Source organism: Camarhynchus parvulus, chromosome 3, assembly GCF_901933205.1.
Source record: "Camarhynchus parvulus chromosome 3, STF_HiC, whole genome shotgun sequence".
NCBI lineage: Eukaryota > Metazoa > Chordata > Aves > Passeriformes > Thraupidae > Camarhynchus > Camarhynchus parvulus.
The window spans coordinates 16582820-16608286 of NC_044573.1; the positions used below are offsets into that span (position 1 = coordinate 16582820).

The following is a 25467-nucleotide window of genomic DNA, read 5'->3' on the forward strand; positions in this document are numbered from 1 at the left end:
TTCTGAGCTTAGCCAAAGATGCTGAGATCAATACAAGTTGAGGGCCCTTCCCACTTTGCAGTATGGAGGCTGAACTAGAAAAAGATTTCTGCGCAGGGAATAAGGATTCTTCTTCTTTTTAAAGAAAAGGATGGAGGGAGTGGAGTATTGGCTAAAGGATGGAGTATTACAACAATCAGCAGAGAATGTGTTATTTTGTCATGTCAGATTTCCTCAGCAAAAGCAGCTCATGATGGTTTTGTGATGGAAGTTAAGTTAGAGAAAAACTGACAGAACTGTGATTTCCCAAAGGAAACAAAGCAAACATAATCTACTTTGAAAAAAATCTGATTTTATTTTTGTATTGAAAAGACCTGTCAATTTAAATAGATGTTTATTTCCATTCATGGTCTCAACCAGTGTTGTGTGTTAACATTATTCAGAACTGTATAAAAAGCCATCTGTGTTACATTGGTTAACATCCTAGAACACTGGGGGAGGGTTTGAAGCAGCTTAACATTAAAAATAGGATGTTCTCAAAAAACTTACAACTGATGCGGCATCTTCTATTCTAATTTTAAAGGAGCTAAAGCATTTTGCAAATACAATTCAAGTTATTTGGTCTTCAAAAAAAACTTTAAAACCAGATTGCTTTCATAGCAGTATTGAAGCTGTCAGCTGAGAGAACACACACAACACTCTTGTGTGTGCAAACACATACATGGAGAACCACACTGAGCACAACTGGAACACCCCATTCAGTATTTGGATTACAAATGTGTTCCTCTGAATCCATGATCACAGTTAATTTAAAATGCTAGTTTCTTTTTTTAATATATACATGGTTTCCATGGAAACCCAAGATTCTGCACAATCAACTGACATTTATTACTCATGGTGCTGTGAAATTCTCTAGTGAAGGGGCCAAATTCCAAAACCTTTACTCAAACATGCACATACCTCACTGAAGCCAGTGGACAGGGGAGAAGATGGTTTAGAAAAGGGGTTGCAGGGTCAAGATCTAGATTTGAAAAACCACATGACAGATTGTCATTTAAAAAAAGTTTTTAAGTCATTCTTTGGTTTATTTCCATGATTCTCAACACTGTCTGAAAAGCCCAGAGACAGTCACATGAGAAATCATAGCTCTAAAGCAAGCCCACAGCATTTTTAAGTCTTGTGTATTAAATGTTTAGAAGACTACAGGAATTCAGAGTACCCCTTACATTCATGTCCCCAACAAATCTAGTAACTGCTTAAGTGCATGCACTGAGGCACGACCGGCATGCCTGTAAATTCGTATTGTTCAAGTTAAGAGTAAATATAGCTGCAAAAAACCCCACCCACCTATAATTAAATGGTCATTACTAGCAATGCTATAGTGACTGTCTTGTTATTAAAGAAATGCAGACATGGTTTCTGCCCCTTTGGCTCACTCAGCCAAAGGAAGCTGTCTGCTCAATTTAGAAAGGAAGCACATTTTAGGAGTCTAAGGGAGTTTAATATTTCCATGTTTCTGGGGTCAATTATTAATGTAAGATGTAGACAAATGGCAAGTATATGAAAGCATCTCACATACATTCCAAGGTTTGGAACTCAAGAGCAGATCTTGACTTCCTTATCCTTAAGTGTTATGGTAGGCTTCGAAAACCAGCAAGTAATATAATATTTCTATGGAAAGCAAAGTAGAACTAAGTCTAGCTAGCATTTGTATGCAAGCAGTTTTTGCTATGCTTAATGTAAGGCAGATTTTATTGCAACAATAGTTACCAGTCTGCTATAGGAAAAAAACACAAGCAACTATACTCAAAGAAGGTGGCTGACAATTACTAGTGACAACTTCTATTTTTTTAGAACAACTCAGCTTTAATGTACTTTCTGGAAACAGCATTTTCATCACTGGTTTTCACTTCCTTCCCCATCCCATGTTAAGTATCAAAACTCAAGACTGGATAAAATGAATTGTGGCTATTTACCAACCAACATCCTCTATTCCAATATTATTCTTAATTGGAACAAATATAAGTCATTCTTTATAACCTACTGCCACTGGTTGTTTATAAATATCTGCTTGCTGCAATAAACACTGGTCATTGAAATATTCATTTGCAGTAACTACTTGGCACTAGGTTAATATACTTGTAAAGTTTAATGGAAGTGCTTCTGATGTACATACAAGCACTTAAAACATCAGACTTTTTAAAACTTAGTTCTGGGGCTTTAAATATTTATAGTTACAGTTTTCACAAGCATTTCTGAAAGTATTAAATCTGTCCAATAAATTCAGAGGCTCCTGTCTCAGCATATCTAAGTTTCTTCAACAATTACAGAATAGGTAATTTAACATTCTTGCTTCCTATGCTGAGACAACATGATACCAAAATTTAGTTATAAAAAGAGGCATTTTTGGTCAGGCTGACCCCCCCCATTTGTCCCTTAACAAAAAGAAACACAGCTCAAACCTGTCTCCTCTCTCCAGAAAAAAGACACCTAAGGCCACAAATGTACACTTGCCAGAACATCAGGTGTTTCTCCATTTGTGGCAACTGTACATTCCCACTTAGAGAAATACAGTCTGAAGGCCCCACCACCACCTTGAAGGATGAACCATCTCAGAAGCCAGTTTAGGCAGCAGTGCATATGAAACCACATTACATCAAAACAGTGTGTTAAAGTCATTCCAGCTACTTCAACTAGTTTTTAACAATGTTTAATCAAAATTCCTAGTTGCCAGAAAGAAAAAACCCCAAACTTAATGTAGAGAGAGGCATAAAGATGCAAAGATAACCACCACAATGATCCAATAGCAAAAACTCCTGTTTAAAGGTTTTCTTATGCTAAAAAAGGCACACAACCCTTTGTGAACTAGAGACAAAAGCTAGCAGGACTACAGCAATAAACCCAGAAGAAAAAGCCTACCAGAATTACCCAATTGCCTACTGGGAGGGAACAATGAAGTAGACAGGCTGCTCTTGCTCCGTTTTGTTTGCAGGGAAGTGGTCAAATTTAATAGTCAAATTTAGCCACATTAAGAAACATTTAACAAAAGCTACCCCAAGAAACCAGAACAAAACCTGACGTTTGGGTCAAAAGGCCACAGACAGGCCCTTCCATAGCATGTAGCTGAGTGAGTTCAGAGATTGGCAATGAAAGAAAAAAGCTTTAGACATGTGATGGGAACAAGCTTTGGGATTTATCGAACAGTCACACCGAGCTTCTCCAGTACACGCACTCCCTTTTCTTGGTATTCTTGTCGGGTCATCCAGAAGTTGTCTTTGTCTTTCATGATGTCTGCTAGAACAGCTCCCCCCAGAAACACCATGTGCTTCCGACGAGGGGGATCTTCGATTCGGATCTTAAATTTCTGAGAAGAAGAAAAGAAATCATTACTGGGATTCTTGAAACAAAGCCTTGCAAAATAAAACTGGGCTTTCCACCACAGCAATGAAGTGGAAACTGTCTAGTGAGAAAAATGCAACTAAAAAACTGAAATGTTAGCACAGGGCACTCTGCGAGCTTCTGGCTTGCACAGCTGAAGTAAAATAATGACTCTGCACTGCAAATTACACACAGCTACTGACACTTGCCCAAAAACTGTACTTTCAGTATATCAACAAAAAACCCAGGATTCAGAATACTGACAGAAAATTAGAGACCAAATTTCTGCATTTCAGGAACACTATTAAAAGTGAAATAATCCTTAATCTTTGATGGCTGAAATTATCAGAAGTAACCAGATCATCAAATCACAAATATTTTAGAATTATATCAATTTACACAATCTAAACCAGCTTAACTAATTAATATTCCCTTAACTTCTTCAGTGCTAAAGCTCTAACTTCAAGAGCTACAAAGAGAGTACAAAGCTATGACTGAAATACTATCTGAGATGTAAAACATTCTGTTCAATTGAGTCATTCCACAGAAGACCTTCAGAGAACACTGTAGTAAGAACCAGTGAAGTTCTATTCAGTTCACCATTAGAAACTCCACTCAAAGGAATTTTCAGTACAACACACTGTTACCTCTGTAACAAGTGTGGCTGCTTACCACAGTAACAAATGGAAAAGGGAAACTTACTCCACCTGAATGTGGGTTAGAGCTCTAGCCTCTCTCACTTTTGAGTATTTCACTTGTAATATGAACCAAAATTTTCACAGATTAAAATTTTTTTTTAACTCAATGACAACTTGCAGGCACAGAAACTCCTTAGCTTTGTTTAACCAACATTACAATATGTGTCCTGGTATTTCTCAGCCTATTTTACCCAAGACTTCGGGAATTACCTGCTACTAGCCGGGTCTAGAAGGTAACTTTATGGTAAGTATGTAGAAAGCAAAGGCAGGGGCGTGAGGAAGGAGGGGCAGCGATTTCGCAAGCAAGCTGCGGGGAGGGCCACCCGCAGCCTCCGTCATTTCTGACCCCCTGGTTCCCTCTAGCGGGGATTCGGGGGAGCCTGTGCGCCCGCCGGCTGCAGCAGCCAGCCCATACCTACCGAGAGCTTCTCCACATCGCCTTTCAGAACTCGCTCCAGGTAGAGCTGTTTCAGCTCCCGCTCCAGTCGTGAAGGCAGCCCAGGGTACATGGTGGAGCCTCCAGACAGCACAATGTGCTTGTAGAATTCAGACCTGACCCAAAAAAAAAAAAAATAGTCTTTGTAGTGTTGAACAGTTTACTCTGTACCTGTAAAGGTACCTGTACAGATAGGGGAGTAAATACAAATCTAAAAACCAGTCACTATGCAAAGACAGACTGCACAATTTCAGCAGACTTGCTCATGCTTTTCCAGAAAGCAGAAATTAAAAAAAACTGCTTTCAAGATTTTATCTTTTGCTCATTCTTACTGAAATAGTTTCCAGACAACTGGTTAAGCTCCAGAAGCTTAGCCTGAGCCCCATTCCCAGCATACACCCTTCCCCCAGGAGCACACATTAGTGTCTAAAGCAAAAGATCTTACTCTGAAGATATTTCCTACATCACCCCTGCAACCAGGCAAAGGATTCTAAATGTTCTGCTCGTACCTGGTATCAATGTCAGCAGCCTGGATGGTGTTGAACAGCAATTCAGCCACACCAACCCCTTCAACATTGATTAAGTGAGGCTGGAAGAGAGCCTCCGGTGCCTCAAACCGTTCTCCACCAACTTTGATAATCCTGCCATCTGGGAGCTAGGGAAGAAACAACACCATTGAAAAGACTACTTTTAGCCACTTGAATGCTAAAAAAAACCAAGAGGAAATGACCTACATTGCTCCCAAATGTTTTAACACAGGAAATTGTTGATAATTGTCAGCACTGCAAGAAGTCATTCAGTAGTACTGAAAGAATATACAAATTCTTTAATCACTCTGCAGTTCACTTGGAGACATCAGGGACCAGATACATCAATACTGAGCTACCAAATATTTCCTTGCAATACCAACTCCTAGTATCAATTTTAAAAATTATCTTACAGCAAGAATAATGCTTTTCTGCACATTTTTCCAACTGTGATCACAAAGTTTCCACTAAGAGCAAGTTCACCAGGTATCAGTCTCATGTCTCACTGCTACATGGATGAAGCTGAAACAATTTCATATGCTAGAGTAAGTCCACTTTCTCTACAAATTCCTGTACTATATTATTAAAACTTCAAAGATCTACAATGACAAAAGTGAGTACAAAGATTTACAGAAAATCTGAAACAAAAAGAGCCTGCAGAAGACTTTCCCAGAATCAATTAATTTGATTGTACAGGCTGAGAGGCGAGCTACTGCCAAGAAAAATTGTGAAGGAATGAAAGCTAAATGCTACCTGAATTTAAACCTCAGAAGTTCAGGACAAGGAAAGCTGTCTTGAGACACTCACCGTGTAGGATTCAACTAGAACTGTGGTCTCTAGTGCCAGCTTCTGCTCCTGTTCAATGTTGTATCCCACGTAACACAACTTCTCCTTGATCATACGAACCGTCTCAAAGTCAGCAGAATGGTTGAAAGCATAACCTCGCAGCAAGAGGAGCTGGAGGGAGCACAGCAGGTTAGCAGGAAATGAGAGGAACAGTCCAGATCCCTCAGTAGAGGGGTAGTACATTCAGACACATATCTCTGTTCACCTCCCTTTTTTAGTGGCAAATTTGGGTATTAAGAGAAATCCATCCCAGTGTATCCATTATCCCCAGAAAAGCAGCAGCGTTACTCCAAATGGGAAATTTTCTTCATTACAATTTTCAGCATAACCAGAACAAAGACAAATGAAAAAAACCCAAAGTAACTCTTATCTTTAGAACTTCACTTCAAAACATTCCTGTATTCCAGGTTAACCATAAGATTTGTCAATCTAAGATGTTGCTTGTATTTAAAACTCCCAAACAAATGAACTGTCTATCAAACATGCTCTCTTATTTAATTATCAGGGAAGAATCACTACACTATTTTCCACACTGCAAGGAAGTCTTTCTGAAAACAGATGAGTAGAGCTGAGAGAATACCATTTAGCTTCCACTCTAGGTGAGAAAGCCAACTTTCGAGCTTTTCCTTCCCAAATACGGAATAAATTCCCTTCCTACAAGATTGCCACTAAGAAAATGTGATGGCTCTGAATAACACCAATATCATCACTGTGATTTAGATGAGGAAACATAGTAGAGAATACAAGAGTTCTTAATGCAAATAACATGAATAATCAAGGGAAAATACACAGTGGTCTCTTGCTGTCAAGGGATTTTGACTTGAACCACAGATACCATCACCTCAACCTTAAACCCTCTTCCCTCCCAGCTTACCTTAATGAGGTACCTAGTGATATCCCTCCCGGCGATATCTAACCGTCTCGTGAGGTGAGGGAGGGAGAAACCTTCATAAACTGGGCAAATGTGAGTCACACCATCTCCAGAGTCCACAACAACACCAGTCAACAAACCTAAAAGAATGGAGGGAAGCACAATTTTACTGCACTTTCATAAATAGAGCAGAACAGCAGCAAGTTTAAGAGATGTTTTTCACTGTAAACTGATACAACCTTTCTTCCCTCAGTCATCAGCAGATATTAAACTTCAGGTTTTCATAGTAACAAATGCTTTCATACATTTAAAAAAAAAATATTACTTTTACCTAGACGTTTAGAACTCTATTGCTCACAATTTTATGTGGCATTTAACATCTTAAATTGCATTCTAATTAAAGGGAGTATCTATGCTCATTAAATGCTTATTGGGGCACAAATTCCTCCACAGATTCAGTTGTGTAGTCTTACATTAATTTCTGAAATATTAAGAAATTTAGAGATATTCAAGCCACAAGTTTACCTTGTTAAATTCTTAGGACTTGTTGATTTTTACTGGTATACAAAAAACCAAATACTTTCATAAGGTAGAAAATATTTGGACTATACAGAACATGCCTAATATTTCTTCACACAAGTGGCATTAGGCTGAATGAGATCCACTTTCTTAGACTAAAAAAATCAACTCTCATGAAAAAAAAGTTTACCACAAACTATTAAATTCTAAGATATACAAAGCAGATATCATGAACATGTAGAAACAGAAGTTTCTATACTTAGGGGGCAAAAATCAATGATGAAAGTTGATCAGAAAACAGTTTTATAGTTTCTCACAAGCTACCTAAAGCAAGAAACCATATTTTAAGGACAGACCTTAGAAGTGCGGTGCACTGAAATGAGGCACATCTCTATATAACTTTAGCCACTACTTTAATTTTTGAAGTAATATAAATAAGTAAGATGTTTTAAAGAACTTTTTAAAAAAACTTTCCAAAAGCAAATGTTTGATTTATGTGCCCCTTGATTTTTACGTCTTAGAAGGTCTTCAGCTTTGTTTTAGATGATGGTATGTAGAAACACTGCACACTGCTCAAAGTTGTCTCACATTCTGTTATTCACAAAGTAATTGAGTACTACACAGTAAGGTACATGTACAATTAGAGCAGAATTTAAGACTATGGATGTCAGTTACTTAAATATTTGTAAGGAATCAAACCAAAGAAAACCAAGGGGGAAAAAAGATAATAGCACAAATTGCAGCAAATAAAATTAATATTCAGGTTTGCAAAAGTGGTTTTGGTTCAAGTAATTATATTGACTTGCATGGCAGAGCCACCCTTCCAGTACCCCATTGCTGTTGGTCCTGCACAGAGGCATTACAGTGACACATTAATGGACATGGATATTTGTGTCCTGCTATGTGACAGCTCAACACACCAAGTCACCGACAAACAGATGCAAGGAGTCATGGTATTAGAACTGATGTGCTTGAGTAACTTCATAGAATCCTAGATGGACTGAAATTGATGGTAGAATTTCCATTTAATTCAGTCAATCCATAATTTTCTGCTCAGGCTAAGGATCATTTCAATTTAGTTTATCTACAGCAAAAGACTCAACTTTTTTTCCCCCCCTCTGAAAATAGTGTAAAAGTCACATGATCACCTTCTTGAAATTACTCTCTTACTCATGGTAAAAAGTTCTTCCTTTTTCAGAAAATTCAAAGTAAGCCATTAAGACTTGATGCCAAAGGCAAAATAACTACACCCTTGAAAGAGTAAGAGTTTTGAGGAACCAGGTTTTTGCATTTATCCATGAAAATAACACCAACAGTGGTACCTAACAGCCCCACAACACAAAGCAAGTTGTCAGTCAGAGCTGAGCTTCCTTAGAGAACAGCATGGAATTAAGCCCAAGACACAGTGATGCCATTTTAGTACTTTGGCTCAGTAACACTGGAAACTAAAGAAATTTTAGGTTAATTTTGCCTACCTTGAGCATACAGAGTAAGAACAGCCTGGATGGCTACATACACCCCAGAAAACTGGTATGTCTCAAACATAACCTGTAAGATGAAGGCAAAAATCAGCTTCCAAAACAGGCCAAATACCTCAAAGAAATTTCATTGGTTTTTGAAAACTGTATTTCTAGAATTTTGCATTTTTACTAATCAAAAACACTTCCCAAGAATTTTCATCACACAGATTCTACAGGAACATTAGAAACCTATGTGCTTTGGGACAGTAAGAAATACATTCAGTTCTGTATCTTACCTGTTCACACCAGACAAGCCAGGTGAAATATTCCACATCCATTAAGCAACAAAAACAAACACAAGAAACCCACACATCAATTTTTGCAGCTTTACACAAATTTTCACTTTTCCAAAGTGCTTAATGAGTGGGATGCAGAACTTGTAGACCAGCCAAGCAGTTCATTACTGAAGTGTGACTGGGGAATAAAATGTTTGTTTAAGATGTATGCTTTAAAACAAAGTTCAGGCATTTTTCATGCTTCACATTAAGCCATAGACTTTGTACAACTGCACACTATGTCAAATAAAGACCAGACTCCTTCATATCTTAATCTAGAATGAGCCCAGTATCACAGGTTGCTCTCTGGATTTGGACCACTTTCTTCCCTTCTTTAAAGGGCAACCAATTACAAACTTTTAAATTTAGTGTAAAATCCACTACAGGGAGAAGACTGCAGGTTTGCAGATTTCATACTGAAACAGGAAAAGTAACTCCTTGTCTTGTACACTAGGTTTCCCTAATCACTGAACTAGTTTCAGTTAAGAAGCAGAACAAGATTAAAGGATGTAGAGTTTATAGGATCTTGTCTTCTTCCTAAACATAAGAAAAGGCCAAGTAAACAAATCATGCTGTACAGCAGTTTTCCCCTCAATAAGCTTTACCAGGAAAAATGGATGAACTCTTGATTATTCCAACAAATTCAGAAGCTTTGCTTTTGCTACCCTGCAGCCTTCAGAACCCTTCTGCAACTTCTAGGATTAGAAATGGATTGAATCCCAAGTGCTCCCACAGCTCAAGCAAAAGATATCTAAATATTTTTGAAGAAAAAAGCTGATGCTGACAATTTTAGAATTCTGAACTATTTAAAGAACCTCCTCCATTAGAACAGTGTGAAAAGGAACAGAAAGGGAACAGTTGAAAGGGCAGCAACTCAAAATAGAACCCCTTTGAGTAGTCATTGTCTAAACCCAACACTATTCCGATGGATACTTTCAAACAACCTGAGTGCTTATTAAATCAAAAAATAATGTAAGAAAAATCTAAATTATCACCTTCATACAACAAAATCAATATTCAAATGGCATTAGTCACTGCCTTCACATGTACCAAACCCTAAAGGCTTCTACAAAACCTTTTATAACCTTTGGGAGTGTTGTCATTCTTTCAAGAAAAAAAGAAATGGGTTCTCCTCTGCATTACTTTACTTGACACGGAAAATGCCTTGACACAGGGCATTTATGTTAACAAAGCCTGAGATACAAATACTGAGCAATATGTTTCCCTGAAAAGATTCTTCTTCACATAACAGCAGATTTTTGATTACCTACAAAGTGATGTTCTAACTGGGTACAGAAAGAATTAAAAACTGGGAAAAAATATAAGAAATTCTAGGTTGACTTAGATGGAAGTGACTGTGCTTGGGCATCTCTGCAGCTTCTTGATTTGCCACTACAGTCTGGCTGCTTCTGAGGGTGTTACACAATGAGAGTGCAGCAGATGAAGACAAACAGTAAACACTCCATTTAGCTGAGGAGCAACCCGGGTCTTTTACGTGCTATGAAAGGAAAAGCATTTTTTAAACATATATTTTACAATACAGCTGACATGCGAACACTTGCTGCCTTACTGTTGCAGGTGGGCCTGACAAAGTGATGAAATGAGGAGAGAGAATTACTGGAAACAGAATGAAGGACAGCATATATAATTATCTATCATCTTAATATGGTCCAGATGACTAAGCTTTTCTTCTAAAATGCTACTGCACTGTATCCCAAAATGCACAGACATTATTATATTTGCTGCAGGCTTTAGGAAGTATCTTCATTCAGTCCTCTGCCTCATACTGGGCTCACCAGCCTGGAAAGGAGGAGGTTACATCAAAAATGGAAGGAGTATAAATACATTGCAGTTAAACTAAATATTCTAAGGTCTCGTAACCCTGTGTTCCATTACAAACATTAGTAGAAACAATGAGCTTCTGTGTAACTCAAATTTAAATTTATAAAAATGGATTCTAGTTCTCACTAATCTTGTGCATCAAGATCTTTCAATGTTATTCTTGCATCTTGCAAGATTAAGTATCTACGGTCTCTGGGGTAGTGTTAGAAAGGCAAATGGAGCAATGCAAATATTCCATCACAATTCAGAGGCCACACTAAACTCTTGGATTTTTGGTATAAAATTACTTGGCATAAGAATAACTAAAATCTATCCTTTTACAGAAGGATAATCTATCCTTTAAGAGAAACAAGAACACTATTGTTGACAACTGAAAAGCAAAGAAGCCTGGGCAGGAAATAGAGCCATTCCAGCTACATGGAGGCCGCCCAGAATAACCTGCTCTGCCTATCACAGCACAGCTGGCTGATATACAGTGCACGATATTACTAATGTTGCATTACCTGATACTTAGGTCATAGGATCTTAATGTCCACAATTGCTAAAAAAAATGCTGAATTTAGATTGCACAGTCTGATTTCTTTTTCACTTAAGTTTTCCCAACTTTGCTAGACTTCATTTGCTCCCTGGTCACTGAAAGAAAGGATAAGGGCAAATGTATTCACTGCCAAGTTGCAGAAAGCACTACTGTAGCTGTGACATGAAAAGGATTTCAAAGGAAAGGTGCTGATAAATGTAAATTCTTAACAGACTAAGGAATGATTCTGGGAAATATAGATATACACAAGCTTTGATATTCAAACTTATATGAATTGAAAATACCTATGATGCTTATGAGAAAAAAATTCAACAAAACAGAAAACTAAACCTTCTGTTCTCATCAAACATTACTGCCCGTCAAACCTGAGTCTTCATCACAGGTAGAGGAGCTAAACAATGTATATCTGACAACCTACACTGAATACAAGGTTCAGCTGGAGCTTAGATCACCCAGGGCAGCACTCTGAGATTGGGGATGCAAGAACCAGGCTTTCCTTCTTAGAAGGCTTTCATTGATAATCCCTTGCACTAATTAAAGATTAGTGCATTGGCTGTCATCACACCTTCGTCTCAACCACCTCCAACAACACTGCTCCATTTGGTAAGCACCATCTAGCTCCAATCTCCTCTGCATTACTGGCTTATACAAGTCCAAGTCATTTAAAGTAATTAACATTCATCCAAGAGCTAGTAATCAACGTATCCTGGGTATGTGAAGACAGACATGTATTTCCAATTCTGTGTTTTAATGCTGCTATTACTGCTTGAGACAAGAAGCCTGCTTGCAGCTTGTGAATGAGATCAGCTGGTTTGAATTTAAGCACAGTAGCATTCACGCCTATGGCTGAGAACGGGTTTTGGTTAGAGAACAGAACTGCTTTGCTTCAGACAGTCACTGTGTGTGGATGGAACAAGGAATCTCTTAGGAGTGCTCCAATGACTGTGGTATCAGCTCCTACTAGACACACATACCTCCACAATCTTCTCCCTATTTTTAGTCGGATTCATGGGAGGCTCTGTGAGTAGTATTTTACAATTTTTTGTGTCAATATTAAGTTTTTCTGGTCCAAACGTGTAATCCCAAAGGTGCTTCATATCATCCCAGTTTCGAACTATGCCATTCTCCATCGGATAATTCACTTCCAGCATTGATCGTAACTCACTGGCTTCATCACCAACCATCAGATCCTGTAAAATTTTAATACAAAAACATGTCAGTGTTTATGAAACACCAAACTCCTCATGAATGACAGCGAACTGCTTCAGCCTGTGTCCAATGTGCTCTTAAACAATGCCCACATTTTTGAATCACTTGCAGGTACTTAGGAGAGAAGTAGAATATATTTCATGTAATATTTAAATTTGACTCTTACCCATGCCACAGCTTTTCCAAAATAAACATTACTAATTTGATTTTTTTCAATTAACCTCAAAGAAACCAATAAACCTTGTCAGAGCTAGAGACTACAAAGACTTTTTAAAGTACAGGTGTTTCTCCACTGACACCTTCAAAATTATTTTACCAAATACTAATTCCTAAGAGCCAAGATGCAAAACAGCACATAAGGGTAGTAGGTGGGATTGGCAGAATACTTTTCCATGCATGTTGCAAATTTCTGTGCACAATACCAAAAAAGGAATAATGAGTGGTGAATAAGCATACCGAACAGGAGCAAAAGCAAATAAGAGATTATAAATTCCACACCAGACATTAAAAGAAACAATGGTTTACATATTGCCTGTGTCAATAGGGTGTGAAGAGACACATCTGAATATAAAATATAACCTCATCTGTTCCTTGCCAGAAGTCCCAAGCCAGAAACCCCAGTAATGCATTCTTGCACAAACACAACCAACTAATGCAATTTGTATAGTCATTTCACACTGATTAAGCAATCTGTTTATTAACGTTAGTTATGCAAACACTGCACATTCAAATTAGTAGCATCACATCTCCTTTCCCACGTATTTCCCACAGGAAGTATGCACAGTAACATCTTATCTTTGCTCTTCATTACATCCCATACTTTTCTAAAGAAGCCTGAACTGACTCACTTGTACTTAGGCTGTAAAAACATATTTCTAGGTACTATTAGTTCTGTGTCCATAATAATATTAATTGGGAAAAAAAAAAAAAAAAGAAAAGCCAGCTGCTTCATCCAAACATATGCCACGACAGTTTGCAGTTGCTGTGGCACAGTGGAAGCGAGGGTTATACTATTCAATGCCAGGGAAAAAAAAAAGATGCACAAGAAAAAATCTGGCATGTGGTTTATAATGCCTATTTTAGAAGTAACCTAAGCAGTTGCTGTTGACTATATAAAAAGGAAGTGAATTGAAAATAGTTTAAGTGAAACCATTCCTCTTTCACCCCCTCTCCCTGACAAGGTGTTTTATTTGTTTTCCCTTGCACAGTAGATCACACTTCAGCTCTTGACTGTACAGAAGACAAAAGTCAAGACTCCAACACTTTCAATCCAAAGCACTCTGGTGAAACCATACTATGAGAACTCCACCATGTAGCCACATTACTCATGAGAATTTAAGACAACACAAACTCCACCAGTTAGAAGAATCAGAAGCCTTTTTTGTGCACTGCTCTTTGAGGCTCCAAGCTGCCCAACAGGACACAGCCCAGGAAAAGCTGCTATTCAAAGGTGCAAAGTGAAAGTTGCACAAAACTTTCACATCCTTTTAAAACAAAGCTAAAGGGCAGAACAATTGCTCTCTCTTGAGAACATCAGCACTAGCACACTAACAAACACGTACACTCGGCAGTTGAAGAGGAAGAAGGACAACACAACCAAATTTGCAGAGAGGAATCAGTATCGTGGCATCCAATACTTCCACCACTTCAGTACTCAGTAATATCTGTCTAACTGAAATCTGAACATTTCTTCAATCTCTTGGTTTGTTAGGTTAAATAGAGCAATTTCTACTGTTAAAGATGCTGAGCTCATGTTGATCTTTCAATGTTATTCTTGCATCTTGCAAAACTACATGTTATGTAGCACTTGAAAGCAATACATAAAATATTCTCATTAATTAGTTGCCAGTAAACCAAAGCAATGAACAATGTCCAAAATAAGTATGTATTCAAATGTAAAATGTAAGACAAGACAAAACAATGAATAGCATTTAAAAATAACGTAACAGCTACTAGGTCTCATCAAGCAAAAATGGTAAACAAAAAGCACAGGGGCACCTCACTTACCATCATTTTGTTATTCTACTTCAACAGGTCAAGAAAGGTGAAGAAAAGGTAGAAGCAAGAAAGTCAGAAAAGGCCTAAATGAAATTCTCAAATTATTTTAAGTACACAGTAGAATTAGGCTGAAAAGAGATGCATGTACAGCAGGAAATGATCTGAGTTAGTTTAGTTAGGGCCAAACTAACATTATCAGGACATCAGATTAAATTATCTCTTTAAAGGAAGCTATTGCTACATGTCAGTGGCAAGTCATGTTTAGGCTTCCTAGACTGCAAGCAAGATCAGTGTATCTGCCTATCTCTCATAAATAGGATTCTGTGTATAAATATTCTGTAACAGTGGAGTTTTACCCTGGGCTAGGTGTATAGCTGAACTAGACAAGACTCTGCACAGGACAATTGACTAGCTCTAACAATTGCTAAATTTAATTTAAAAAATCCACTTAATATATTCAAGAACTGAAAACTATTCCTTAGTACTGACCTATTAATACTCCCCAAACCTGCTACAGACTAGTAAGTCAGGAAAAGCCAAGAGCAATATCTATGCTTCTGGATTTAGCTGCAATTTTAAGCAAAATAATCCCAGTAATTAATGAATTCCTGAGTAGGAGAAAAAAGCTATATCCCTGCTGCTAGCTGAAATGAGAATCCGTAAGGAAAATGTGGTCAAAGCAACTTGAAACTGGTAACTCAATGGATGATAACCACTGTTTTGATCAGCTTCCAGGCTCCTTTCACAGCGTTTCTGAATTCCACAGGAGTGTAGTTTTCTTCAATAGTTTTGAAAAGTTAAACTGAAAATCTCTTTGCCAGCTTCCCTTACTCAGTTTTAAACTTATACTGGAAGAACTCACAGCGTATGCATGGAATTAAATTTTGGCATAAAACTCATCTGCTAAAATACAGTTTTTTAGGAACTCTGCAAGATTCTCATGAAGAAAAACGGCACTCACACTTATCAAGTCTTTCTACTGCATTATCCTACTGGGATACCCAAAGTGCCTGTGGCAGAGATTTCTTCTCTTGATACACTGCCTCCTTAAGAAAGGGTTACAAGCTGTTAGGCAAATCATATAAAACTACGAGAAACAATCTAGACACAGTTTATACTCTTTGAAATACATCCACATGATCTGTGCTCGAGCAGAAGAACAGCAATGCATGCAAAATGATTGTTTACAGGTTCTTTTGCTGATCTCATAGCAATTACCAACTTCTACATCCAATCTTTTCAATGCACCACTGTTATCTGTAACAATATTAAATTATCAGATAAATAGAGGATACCAAAACTGATGGGGCAGGCTGTATTGAATCAGCTAGAAAGAAAACATGACTTCAACAGTGAGATTTCATGCAAGAAAATTTTGGGGAGAGTTTAGACTCATAAATCACTGCATAATTTCATAAAACTTTACCAGGACCTCCTTTAAGGAGACTCCTCACATTAAGTTCAAGAAGACGCCCAAAGAAATACCTCTCCCCAAATCTTACTAGAGAAAGGTTTATGTTTTCTGTCTCCTTACAAAAAAATCCTCTTTATTGTGAAAGGGAAAGATCTCTATCCTCTAAAACAAATTGTCCTAGCTGATACAAGGTAAAGCATTATTGAGATAGTAACAAGACAAACCCACAATCACATTTTGGGAAGCTTTAGCATCTTTCAGCCTTTTGACTTCCTTGTATGGCCTTCTGCTGATACTACAACCATTTCACAGGCAGAAGCAGAAACCTGACAACTCAAGTTCTCCTTGTCAACGACAGGGTTCTGAAAATAAGGAACAAGACTGGACTGATTTTTTTTTCTCTTCCTAAACTGCTGCTCAGAACGAATAAGGAAAGCAAAATTGAAATCCTGTATATGTGTGGTGCTACCTAACCTTCACTATCCTAAGTGGGCACTTCTACACTTCTGCATTGCCTCCTGCTTCCCCCTCACTCTCCAACTGGGGCTTGCACCATGGTCTAGTAAGGCAGTCATTACTTTACGTGACCAAGAAATCCCTCTTTTTCAGCTGGATCAGCTCACTAAAGCAGTTCACAACACGCCTGCACAAGCAGCATGACCAGCACAAGGTGAGAATTGTGTGGCTAGAAGCAAGAAGGGAGGATGTGACCACAGCAGGGCCAAGACATTTACCAAAGCCTATATAGCAGAAGCAACTAATAACATTTGAAGTGTTACTCTCTAATTACAAAGTAAGTGAAAAATTATAGCTCCCTGGACTTCAGAAAATGAATTCTCCAACAGTGGCTCTCCCCCCATGCCTTGGAATAATGCCCCAAGACAAAGCAGCCTGAACAGAGCCTCTCCATCTCTAACTGATGTGGAGTACCTATGTCCATCAACAGCAAAAGGAAAACAAAAACCATAGAAACAATGAAACGCAAACACAGCCAAGGTTTAACATCTCAGACAAGATCACAGATGATCAACTCTGAGTAGAAAGCAAACCATACAGAAAAACCTGGAAGCTCCAGCAGTTCTTCAGCACTGTCTCAAAATCCAACACGACAGCTCGGTGACAGTCAGTCACTTCTGTCTGATTTCTGCCTTCTGATCTTGACACCATTTGCATTATTGGCATTTGAAGCCCCTTTTTGCCCAGAACCACTCAAGCCCTACCTGCTGCCTCCTCAGGTGTACTATCTGAAGGCCTCCAATGCTTTAGAGCACCCTCTTCTTAACTTTGTAGTTTGTGACAGGCTAAAATCCAATACAGAAATGAATCAAGAGATACTGAAACAGCATAAAAGGGAGTTAAGGAAAAAACATTTCCAAACATTACATAAGCCAAAAGCTGCCCTAAATATTTTTATCTGTCAAAAAGAAATAACAATAAAAAAATTTACCTTGATTTCAATGTTTCCTACTTTAGCAGTTGACCTTATAATGGGTCTGCCAACCAAAGCTGGAAAAATGTGCTCAGGAAAATTCGAGCCTGCATAGCCACACTTCACAAACTGAAAAGGAAGAAATAATTTTATTAGAATATGCATTATATTTGTTTACAAATAGAAACCTGGTTTGGGGTAAAAAATTAAAAGCCCAAATTTAAGAGCATGTGCCCCACTGGAAACTAATTTAATTTATACTTTCAAATCAATTTTACACATTTTAGATGATGCATAGATTTTTAAAACTGAGTAAAAGTATTTTCCAGAATGTTTTCTGAATCAAGACTACCAGATTTTTGAGAAACAGTTTAAAATGAATAGGCACATTGCAAGGTGTAAAAGAGTCCAGTGTCTGAATTTGGATTTCCTGCCACTGTATTAAAAAAGTCCTCTAGCAACCTGAAATCTGTAATTTTGTAATGGATCACCTTATAATGAGTACCCAATGAAACTTAATTAAATCACCTCTCCAATTAGAACACATGGTAGCATAATGAATTACACACCAGAAAAAGCCCCAAAAGCTTGTGAATTAAAGTTTTATACTCTTGTAAAAAGTGCTCAAATGTGAATTGCAATTCAGACAGATTCAAAGTTTCATAATTCTGAAGCTTTCCTTTAAGGATAAAGTCTGCTGCAAGCACTTCTAAAACCAACAGCACAACCAAAACCTCAGATGATGGCAGTTCACACCAAACAGGATGAAAAGAGTGTTTATTACCCAAATATATACAAAAGGAAGCTTTATATCACTGGGTTCCAAGACAATATAGACACTAAGAAAACAATGACAATTTACTGAACAATAAAAAAATATATAGTCACTAGAGGAGGTTCAGTTGTAAAATGTGAACTTTAAATGTGCCAGCAAGACATGTAGTTCATAGGGATCAGCAAGCTGTGCTCTTCAGCTCTCCTATTTTGATAGGGTACTTTCATGTATCATACCCTACTGTTCTGCCTGCAGCTCATACAGAGAACACTCCTCTTTTATTCTGATGCATGGTTTGCACACCAGGCTATATTAACATGCCAGAACAAAAACATTTTCATCTGCAAAATCGCCCAAGCACTGAGGTGCAGCAGCAGTAACCCAGCACCACGGGATCCCTCGGGTTGGAGGGACCCTCAGGAGCTGTCTCATCCAACGCTGGGCTCAAACCAGTCACTGCTGAATTCTGAGCAGCCTGCTCAGAGCTTGGACCAGCTGGCTGCTGGGAACCTTTAAGAACAGGCAATTCACAGACTCCATGGGACCCTGTCCCAAAATGTAATTATCCACTGCAGGTTGTATTAAAAGCCATCTGCTAGAATTTTCCAAATATTCGCCGAGTTTTCTGAAGCAAGGTCTGAAGACTGCCATGGAACAATTATCCCAGCAAAGAGTACAGCTAATTGCAGCAGAGAGGAATTCTGTCATTACACTAACGGTAACATGAAAAGTCACTTGTGCTGCTGCTCCTAATTATTCACCTTACTGCAGTAAAAAAGGGCACCTGTTGTGGAAAGAAATTTAGAGAGCTGGTTACAGACAAAACCAATAGATATTTTAATTAAAGCTGGGGTAATAGAGGGGAGAAAGGATTTTTTTTTGTTGTTGTTTTTTGTGACCCTAGTTTCTTTCACTCCTTCAGTGCTTGCCCTCCAAAGGCAGAGCTGTTTGGAATACCTGAGGAATGACACTGTGCACACAACTCATTTCACTCATTCTACTTCAAACCCAGAATACTCTGAAAAGGCAAGTATTTATCAATTCTTTTGGTTATTAACTAAGGCCAGACCTGCCTAGGAGTTGCATAGATCTAATCTGTGATTCAAGAATGCAGTGCTGCTATGAGAAAGCAAAGAGCAGCCACAAGCACTTCTGGATCGTATACTCAAATACACCAGTACATCAGAAGTAACAGGATAAGGAATATCTAAATAAATCTTTAAAACAAACTCCTGGAACAACCTCTCAAGAAGCTTCACTACTCAAATTTTTAAACCCCCAGTATTTATATAGCAACCGTGATGTATGCAAGCAAAACAACTACTGCACAAAAATCAGTGTCTCTTGGGCAACCTTTAAAACACCTCTCAGAATCACATACAACTGTACTGACCTAAAAACTGCTGACCTACAAAACCACAAAAATTCTTACTATTTGATATGAATAGTAACTTCCAGCCTCTTTTTGCATTAAGATCTTGATGCATCTTCCTGGGAAATTAACAAATTCTAGGTTTTAAAAGAAGACTGTCATTTCTCCAACCAGCCTAAAACACAATCAAAACCAGATTTAATTGATGCAAACTACAATGAGCGAGAATAAGCTTGGACATTGACAGTCTGTTTCCCACCTCTTTCTAGCCAGAAGAGAGAGCCTTAAAAATTACATTTTACAAAGTTTGATAGACTCTGCCACAGACAGAAAGGACAGAATTTTAACTTGACTTCAAGTTTGAAATTTCCCCTTCCAGTCTACATAAAAATTTGGAGAAGATAAGAACAAGAGAGCCTTCTTTGTCAGCTTCCCCATCAATGGGGACACCCCCACTGTAGTATTCTCCCTGACACTATCCTGAATATTCAGCTGGTTCAGTTGGTTTGTGATCACCTAACATTGCCTATCATGGCTGAAGAAACAGGCTCAGTAAAACCACCAACAGGAAAATGCACAGATCTGCACAATAACAGACTTTGGACTCTTAGATCTTTTGAAGGGGTACAGGAAACGTAGGATATCTCTCCCTCCTGTCCCTTACAGAAAATCCTTCAAAATCTTAAAGTAAACGTTATGAACTGCAGTAATCTGGAACTGCTTCTCTCTTCTAAGGCCCAACAAGAAACACTCACTGTCCTGCCACTCTCAGTTTGAAACTCTCTAATTTAAGTACAGTGCACTTGTTTCTCTTCCACCTCTTGCCACGCACACCCCTCAAACCAATTATTGAACAATTTCAGTACAATGTTCATGTTTCCAACAATAACACAAGCACTCCATTAATTTATCCATTTCTGCAAGAACTAAATCATCATTTGTTTTTGCACACATTTGCTATACATTCAGAATGTTCTAAGAACAGCCATTTAGCCTGCCTGTATGCAAGACCATGTATGTAACAATTTTTACCATATATAGTTTCTTCTCCATTTCACTGTGGTTTATACCGAGTCTTTCACTTCCTACTGAGTCATCAAACACTAAGAACTTGCATGTATAAGTGTTCTTTCAAACTAAAAGAATGAGGAAGCTTGCAAACAAGTCACGTGACTGGTTTTAAAATGAATACTAATATTCTTATCACATCTCTGTGCTTGATCCTTTCCACTGATACAAGTCTCAAACAAAAGCCCTAAATACAGTTACAGAAATTTTACAGTACAATAAGTAACTTTCTGTTTGGCCTCTAACAATAAGAATCCACCTCTAACACTCCAGACCTTTGAGGTGCCATTGCCTGCCTGCCACACCACATGTTGCAAGAACTTCCTTCGAGTCACTCACCTCTTCCTCAAAGACAGGCTGCTGCCTGTCATCAGAAGTCCTACTGCAGCCTAACAAAAACAGTAAATTTCAAAGACAAGCCTAATGTTAAAAGTTCACCTGATTTTTCCAAAGATATTCTCCATTTTTTATCTCTAAGTTTTCTGACACCTGGAAAGAGATTTAATTTCAATCACGCTTTTAAGTGTGAGATATCAGAAATAACTCTAAAATAAGACATCTCTTGTCACATAGGCAAAATATTATTACCAAAATATTGGTTTGACAATATAGAACTACTTGATATCTCAACATGCAATTGAGACTCAAAAGTTTTACTGAATGGAATTTTTGTCCAGCTTTGTCATCCCAATCCTCGTTCAGTTACCCCAAATCAATGTGAATATTTTGAGCTGATGGATTTCACAATTACTTCTGACACCCTGCTCTCCCATCCAAGGAGCTCTGTGGCTTCCAGACACACATTGCTCTGCCCAAAGTCTGAGAGAACCCAAAGCCACAGATGCTGATGTGACACAGGCCCCTCCTCTTGCACCATGAAGGCACTTTCCACTCTTGTGATTATTTATATCCTGCTGGTCCAGCTCACCGAGGGAAAAACTCTATGGATCCAAGATGTCTCTGGAATTCACAGCACACAGATACCCAGGTTGTAAAGAAATGTGTGTGGCACACCCAGCTTGGGAAATCTGGTTGGAAAATCTGCTTTTACCCCTTGTCACACCTGAGACCAGCCAAGGCACAACACTGCTGTCACCACCAATACACTAAACATTTTACAACTCAGTCATTACTGCCATATAAAGGACCACACCAATGGATGAAGCTCTGATTTTTTTTTAATTTGGGCCTCCCAATAGGAATATTAAAGAACAAACAAACAAAAAAAAACCCAAAAAACTCCCACCAACAAAAAAACCCTCAAACTAAAAACAACCCATAAAGCAGCTTCTATATCCCTCTGTAACAAGAAAATGCTATCTCTTCTTCTTTCCTTTTTCTAAATGATAGTGCAAAAAGCGCCCAAAGGCTCTGAGCTCTAGACCTATTAAAGATAATTTTTGCTATATGAGGGTTAACAAAGACATCAAAACTGTCAAATCCCTGAACTGTCAAATATGACCTTCTTCCTGAACCATTCCAACAATTTCAGATGCTAATTGAAAAACCCTCTAATTTAGGATGCTCAATCTCTAATAAAATAATCCTTTGTCTCAACTATTCTTTCCTAGGCTTATTAAAAAAAAACCCAAAAACTATTTATTGCAAGTATCCATATATAAAAAAAAAAAAAGCCTTGGTTTTTTTTTGCCATTCAAGACATCTTAATGCACCACCAGTTAAGGAAATTCTCCACATAATATTGCTTTACTAGGGGAAACCCTAGACTGCTAAAAAAAATTACCAAGGGGAAATATCCCCCGATAGCATCTGATCTCTTTGCGCTTTAAAATGGTATCTTTTTCACTTCCTGCCAAGGTGCCTCACAGCCTGACAAAAGGATGGATTTCCAGCGGGTGCCTGCACGCTGATGGAGGCCAGAAAAGGTGGAAAAGATGGGGAGAAAACCTTTCATTAAAAAAATGTCAATTTGGAGGTACGTGGCAGATTAGAGAAGTATTAAGGAAAGGATGATGCTCTATTTTGAACAGCAGCTGCCAAAAAAAAAAAAATCAAACAAAAAACCCCCACCAAAGCCCCCAAACATTTCTCTAAACGAATAATTCTGCAGACACAGGACACATCCTAATTGCTCAATGCATAATGCGCTCATTCAGAATTTTTAAAAATTGGTATTTTTGTCTAAACGCGCGTTGCTCCATGGAGAGCCGCTCAGGTCACGTAGAGAAATCAGGATATTGACGGCAAAAAGAGAACGCGGAGGGGCCGGGGGCGGGCAGAGCAGCCCCAGCCCCGCAGAGCGCCGGCGGTGCCCGCGGTTCGGGAGCACGGGGACACCCGGCCGAGGGCCGCCAGCCCCCCCCGCCCATTCATTCCGCGGGCCCGCCAGAGCGCCGGGATGGCGGCCGGGCCCGGCGGCGGCAGCAGGGCCGGGCGGGCACGGCCCGCGGGCGGTGCCGGCAGGAAGCCGGGCCGGGTCCGGGGAGAGCCACCCGGCTTCCCCTTCCCCTCCGCCCCGGCAGCAGGGCGGGTCCCGGCGCCGCCCGCAGAGACTCACCCCGGTGCCGTTGTCGCACACGACCACCTTCCTGCCCAGCGTGTCCATCGCTGCGACACCGACACGGCTCCGCACCGGGACCGACACCGACCGCGACACCGGCACCGCCCCGACCTCCGCCGGGCCCCCCGAGCGCGCCGCCCGCCGCGCGCGCACGCCGGAAGCCGTCAGCGCGCGCCACCGCCCCGCCCGCCGCCGGCCCCGCCCCCGTTGCCATGGCGGCGGCGGCGGCGGCAGCGGCAGAGGGGAAACACGGGCGGCGAAGCGGCCCCGAAACCGAACCCTCGGGGCGCCCCAAGGCTCCCCGAGCCACCCCAACCTGCCAGGTCTGCTCTTTGTGTTTGTCTCCTACCCATGCCCAGGCGGGGACGGGTCACCTGAGGGGCGGCCCGCCTTCCTCCCTCACGCCTTCCCCTCCCCGCGGGGGTCTCTCTCCTCTCTCTCCTCGCGCTGGCGAAATCAGGCAGCTCTTAAAAGCTGCTTGTCATGAATGTTATGTTATTCCATAGCTCGACAGCCCGGAGGAACTTCTACTCCTCCCAGGAGGCCTTGCTCAGGTCTGCCTGGCGAACAGTGTGCATTTGTGTGATGGGTTCTGAATAAAGGAAAAGATAAGTGTGATCTCCTGGCTCCTCTCTGGCAGCCCAATATTTGTAAAGGATAAGTAAGGATGACCTCCTGCATTGTCTCTGGCAGCCCAATATTTCTAAAGGATAAGGATGACCTCCTGCATTGTCTCTGGCAGCCCAGTATTTGTTTATTGTGTTGCCCCAAATTCCCCTGACTTCCACGAGAAGTCAGGAACAAAACCCAGGTTTTTCCCTCCGTGCCGTGAGCTGTCTTGGTCCATTATGAACAGCAGCCTGATACAATTGGTTATCACACAATATAACCACGAGGGGGGTTGTATAGTTAAGGGAGTTACATATTGTGTGGAAAATCACGATGTGAAAAGCCAGTGTCTGCAAAGGAGACAGAGGAATCCTGCAAAAATTAACTTTATTCGAATAAAGGGAGAGAGCCCAGTGGGCCATACCCCTGTGGGGTTTCTCTTGACTTTTTGGAGAGAGAAACCTCCTTTCCTCACGTGCTGCCTTCCCAAACCATCTCCTACATATTCCCCCTTGAACGCGTATCCCTCCCTCACTGTGCATTGCATGACCGTTAAAATTAACCATTAGCCCACCCTGGGTTGAGATATTAATACTCATAAGTCTATTGGGTCTGTGCATTTTTCCCCGAAGTTCAGAAGTTCAGGCTGTGCTTCTCTCTGCAACAAACTCACATGGCTTCATGTTGGTAAAGACCCCCACACCCATTCTTCCAGAACCTGGCAGCTCCTTTCACATTAAGTCTTTTGTAAACACTTTAAACCCATTTCTCCTATCTCATATGGATAGCTGTATATGTTTATGGTTGTAATTTTTTTTCTACCTTTAATTTTTCAGAATAGTGAGAGCAATGAGAAATTTTATAAATACCAGAATAAAGGCCATAATATTTGACTTTTTAAACTTTAATCACATCCAGATACTGAGAATGAGGAAACAACAGTGTTGTCATACCTAGTAGGATGAAGAGGCTATGGAAACAAACATGGACTGATCCAGTGGCATGCAGCTGTGATGGAAGGACATCCTGGTCACTCTGCACAGCTTTACCTGGCTTTCTCATATACATATGATTAATGATCTTATCATCTGCTTTTCAGAGCATGGCATGGTTTACACTGCTGGTTGAAGCCAGATGCATAAAGCAATTGCCGTAAAAGCCTGCTCTTTGTCCAGAAAAAATAATTAACCTATATGTTTTAAATCCCTCAGCTCGTTGGACCCGGCATAGAGGACTCACTAGGGGAACTACACCCTGTTTCCTACTCTGCTGTTGGACTTGCTGGGTGATTCTGGACACAGCACTTAACCAGCCTATGCCTCAGTCCCACAAAGCTGGATATGGTACCATGGCACCTCATACTAATGCTCATGTAGAAAGCATCTGCAATCTCAGAGTGAGAAATGTTTCATTTTGGGTTCAAATTATTTGTCAGACAGAATGCTTCAGCTGTGCCTCCTCATGCACAGTGGTGGCAACATTTACTCTGCTCCAAGGCAAACCATGTTTTAATATGGCAGCAATGAAGTAAAAGGAGCAAACTTTCTTCACTAACTTTTCTGAGGTTAGATACTCAGTAGATCCTTAAATAGGTTATATATAACACGCAACTCCTTCTTAATAATGTTTTGTAGCTTTTATCA

General features: G+C 39.7%; 1 protein-coding gene across 1 annotated transcript; it reads right to left on the minus strand.

Moving 5' to 3' along the window:
* Nucleotides 1-311: 311 nt before the first annotated feature.
* Nucleotides 312-23370, minus strand: ACTR2 (actin related protein 2). Its single transcript, XM_030944728.1, has 9 exons — nucleotides 23213-23370; nucleotides 17498-17608; nucleotides 12404-12619; nucleotides 8730-8802; nucleotides 6739-6875; nucleotides 5826-5975; nucleotides 5001-5146; nucleotides 4475-4607; nucleotides 312-3343 (listed from the first exon to the last, which is right to left on the minus strand). Exons 1-9 carry the CDS (start codon nucleotides 23258-23260, stop codon nucleotides 3173-3175), a joined length of 1185 nt encoding a protein of 394 aa, XP_030800588.1. The 5' UTR covers nucleotides 23261-23370; the 3' UTR covers nucleotides 312-3172.
* Nucleotides 23371-25467: the final 2097 nt, after the last annotated feature.

What these genes read in the sequence shown, in the direction of transcription:
- ACTR2 (XM_030944728.1), bottom strand. Translation starts at nt 23,260, where the DNA reads ATGGACACGCTGGGCAGGAAGGTGGTCGTGTGCGACAACGGCACCGGG. An exon ending in TAGGAAACATTGAAATCAAG is followed by an intron (nt 12,620 to 17,497) that starts GTAAATTTTTTT and finishes AAAATTTTACAG; the next exon opens with GATCTGATGGTTGGTGATGA. An exon ending in TCACTAGGTACCTCATTAAG is followed by an intron (nt 5,976 to 6,738) that starts GTAAGCTGGGAG and finishes TGCTCCCTCCAG; the next exon opens with CTCCTCTTGCTGCGAGGTTA.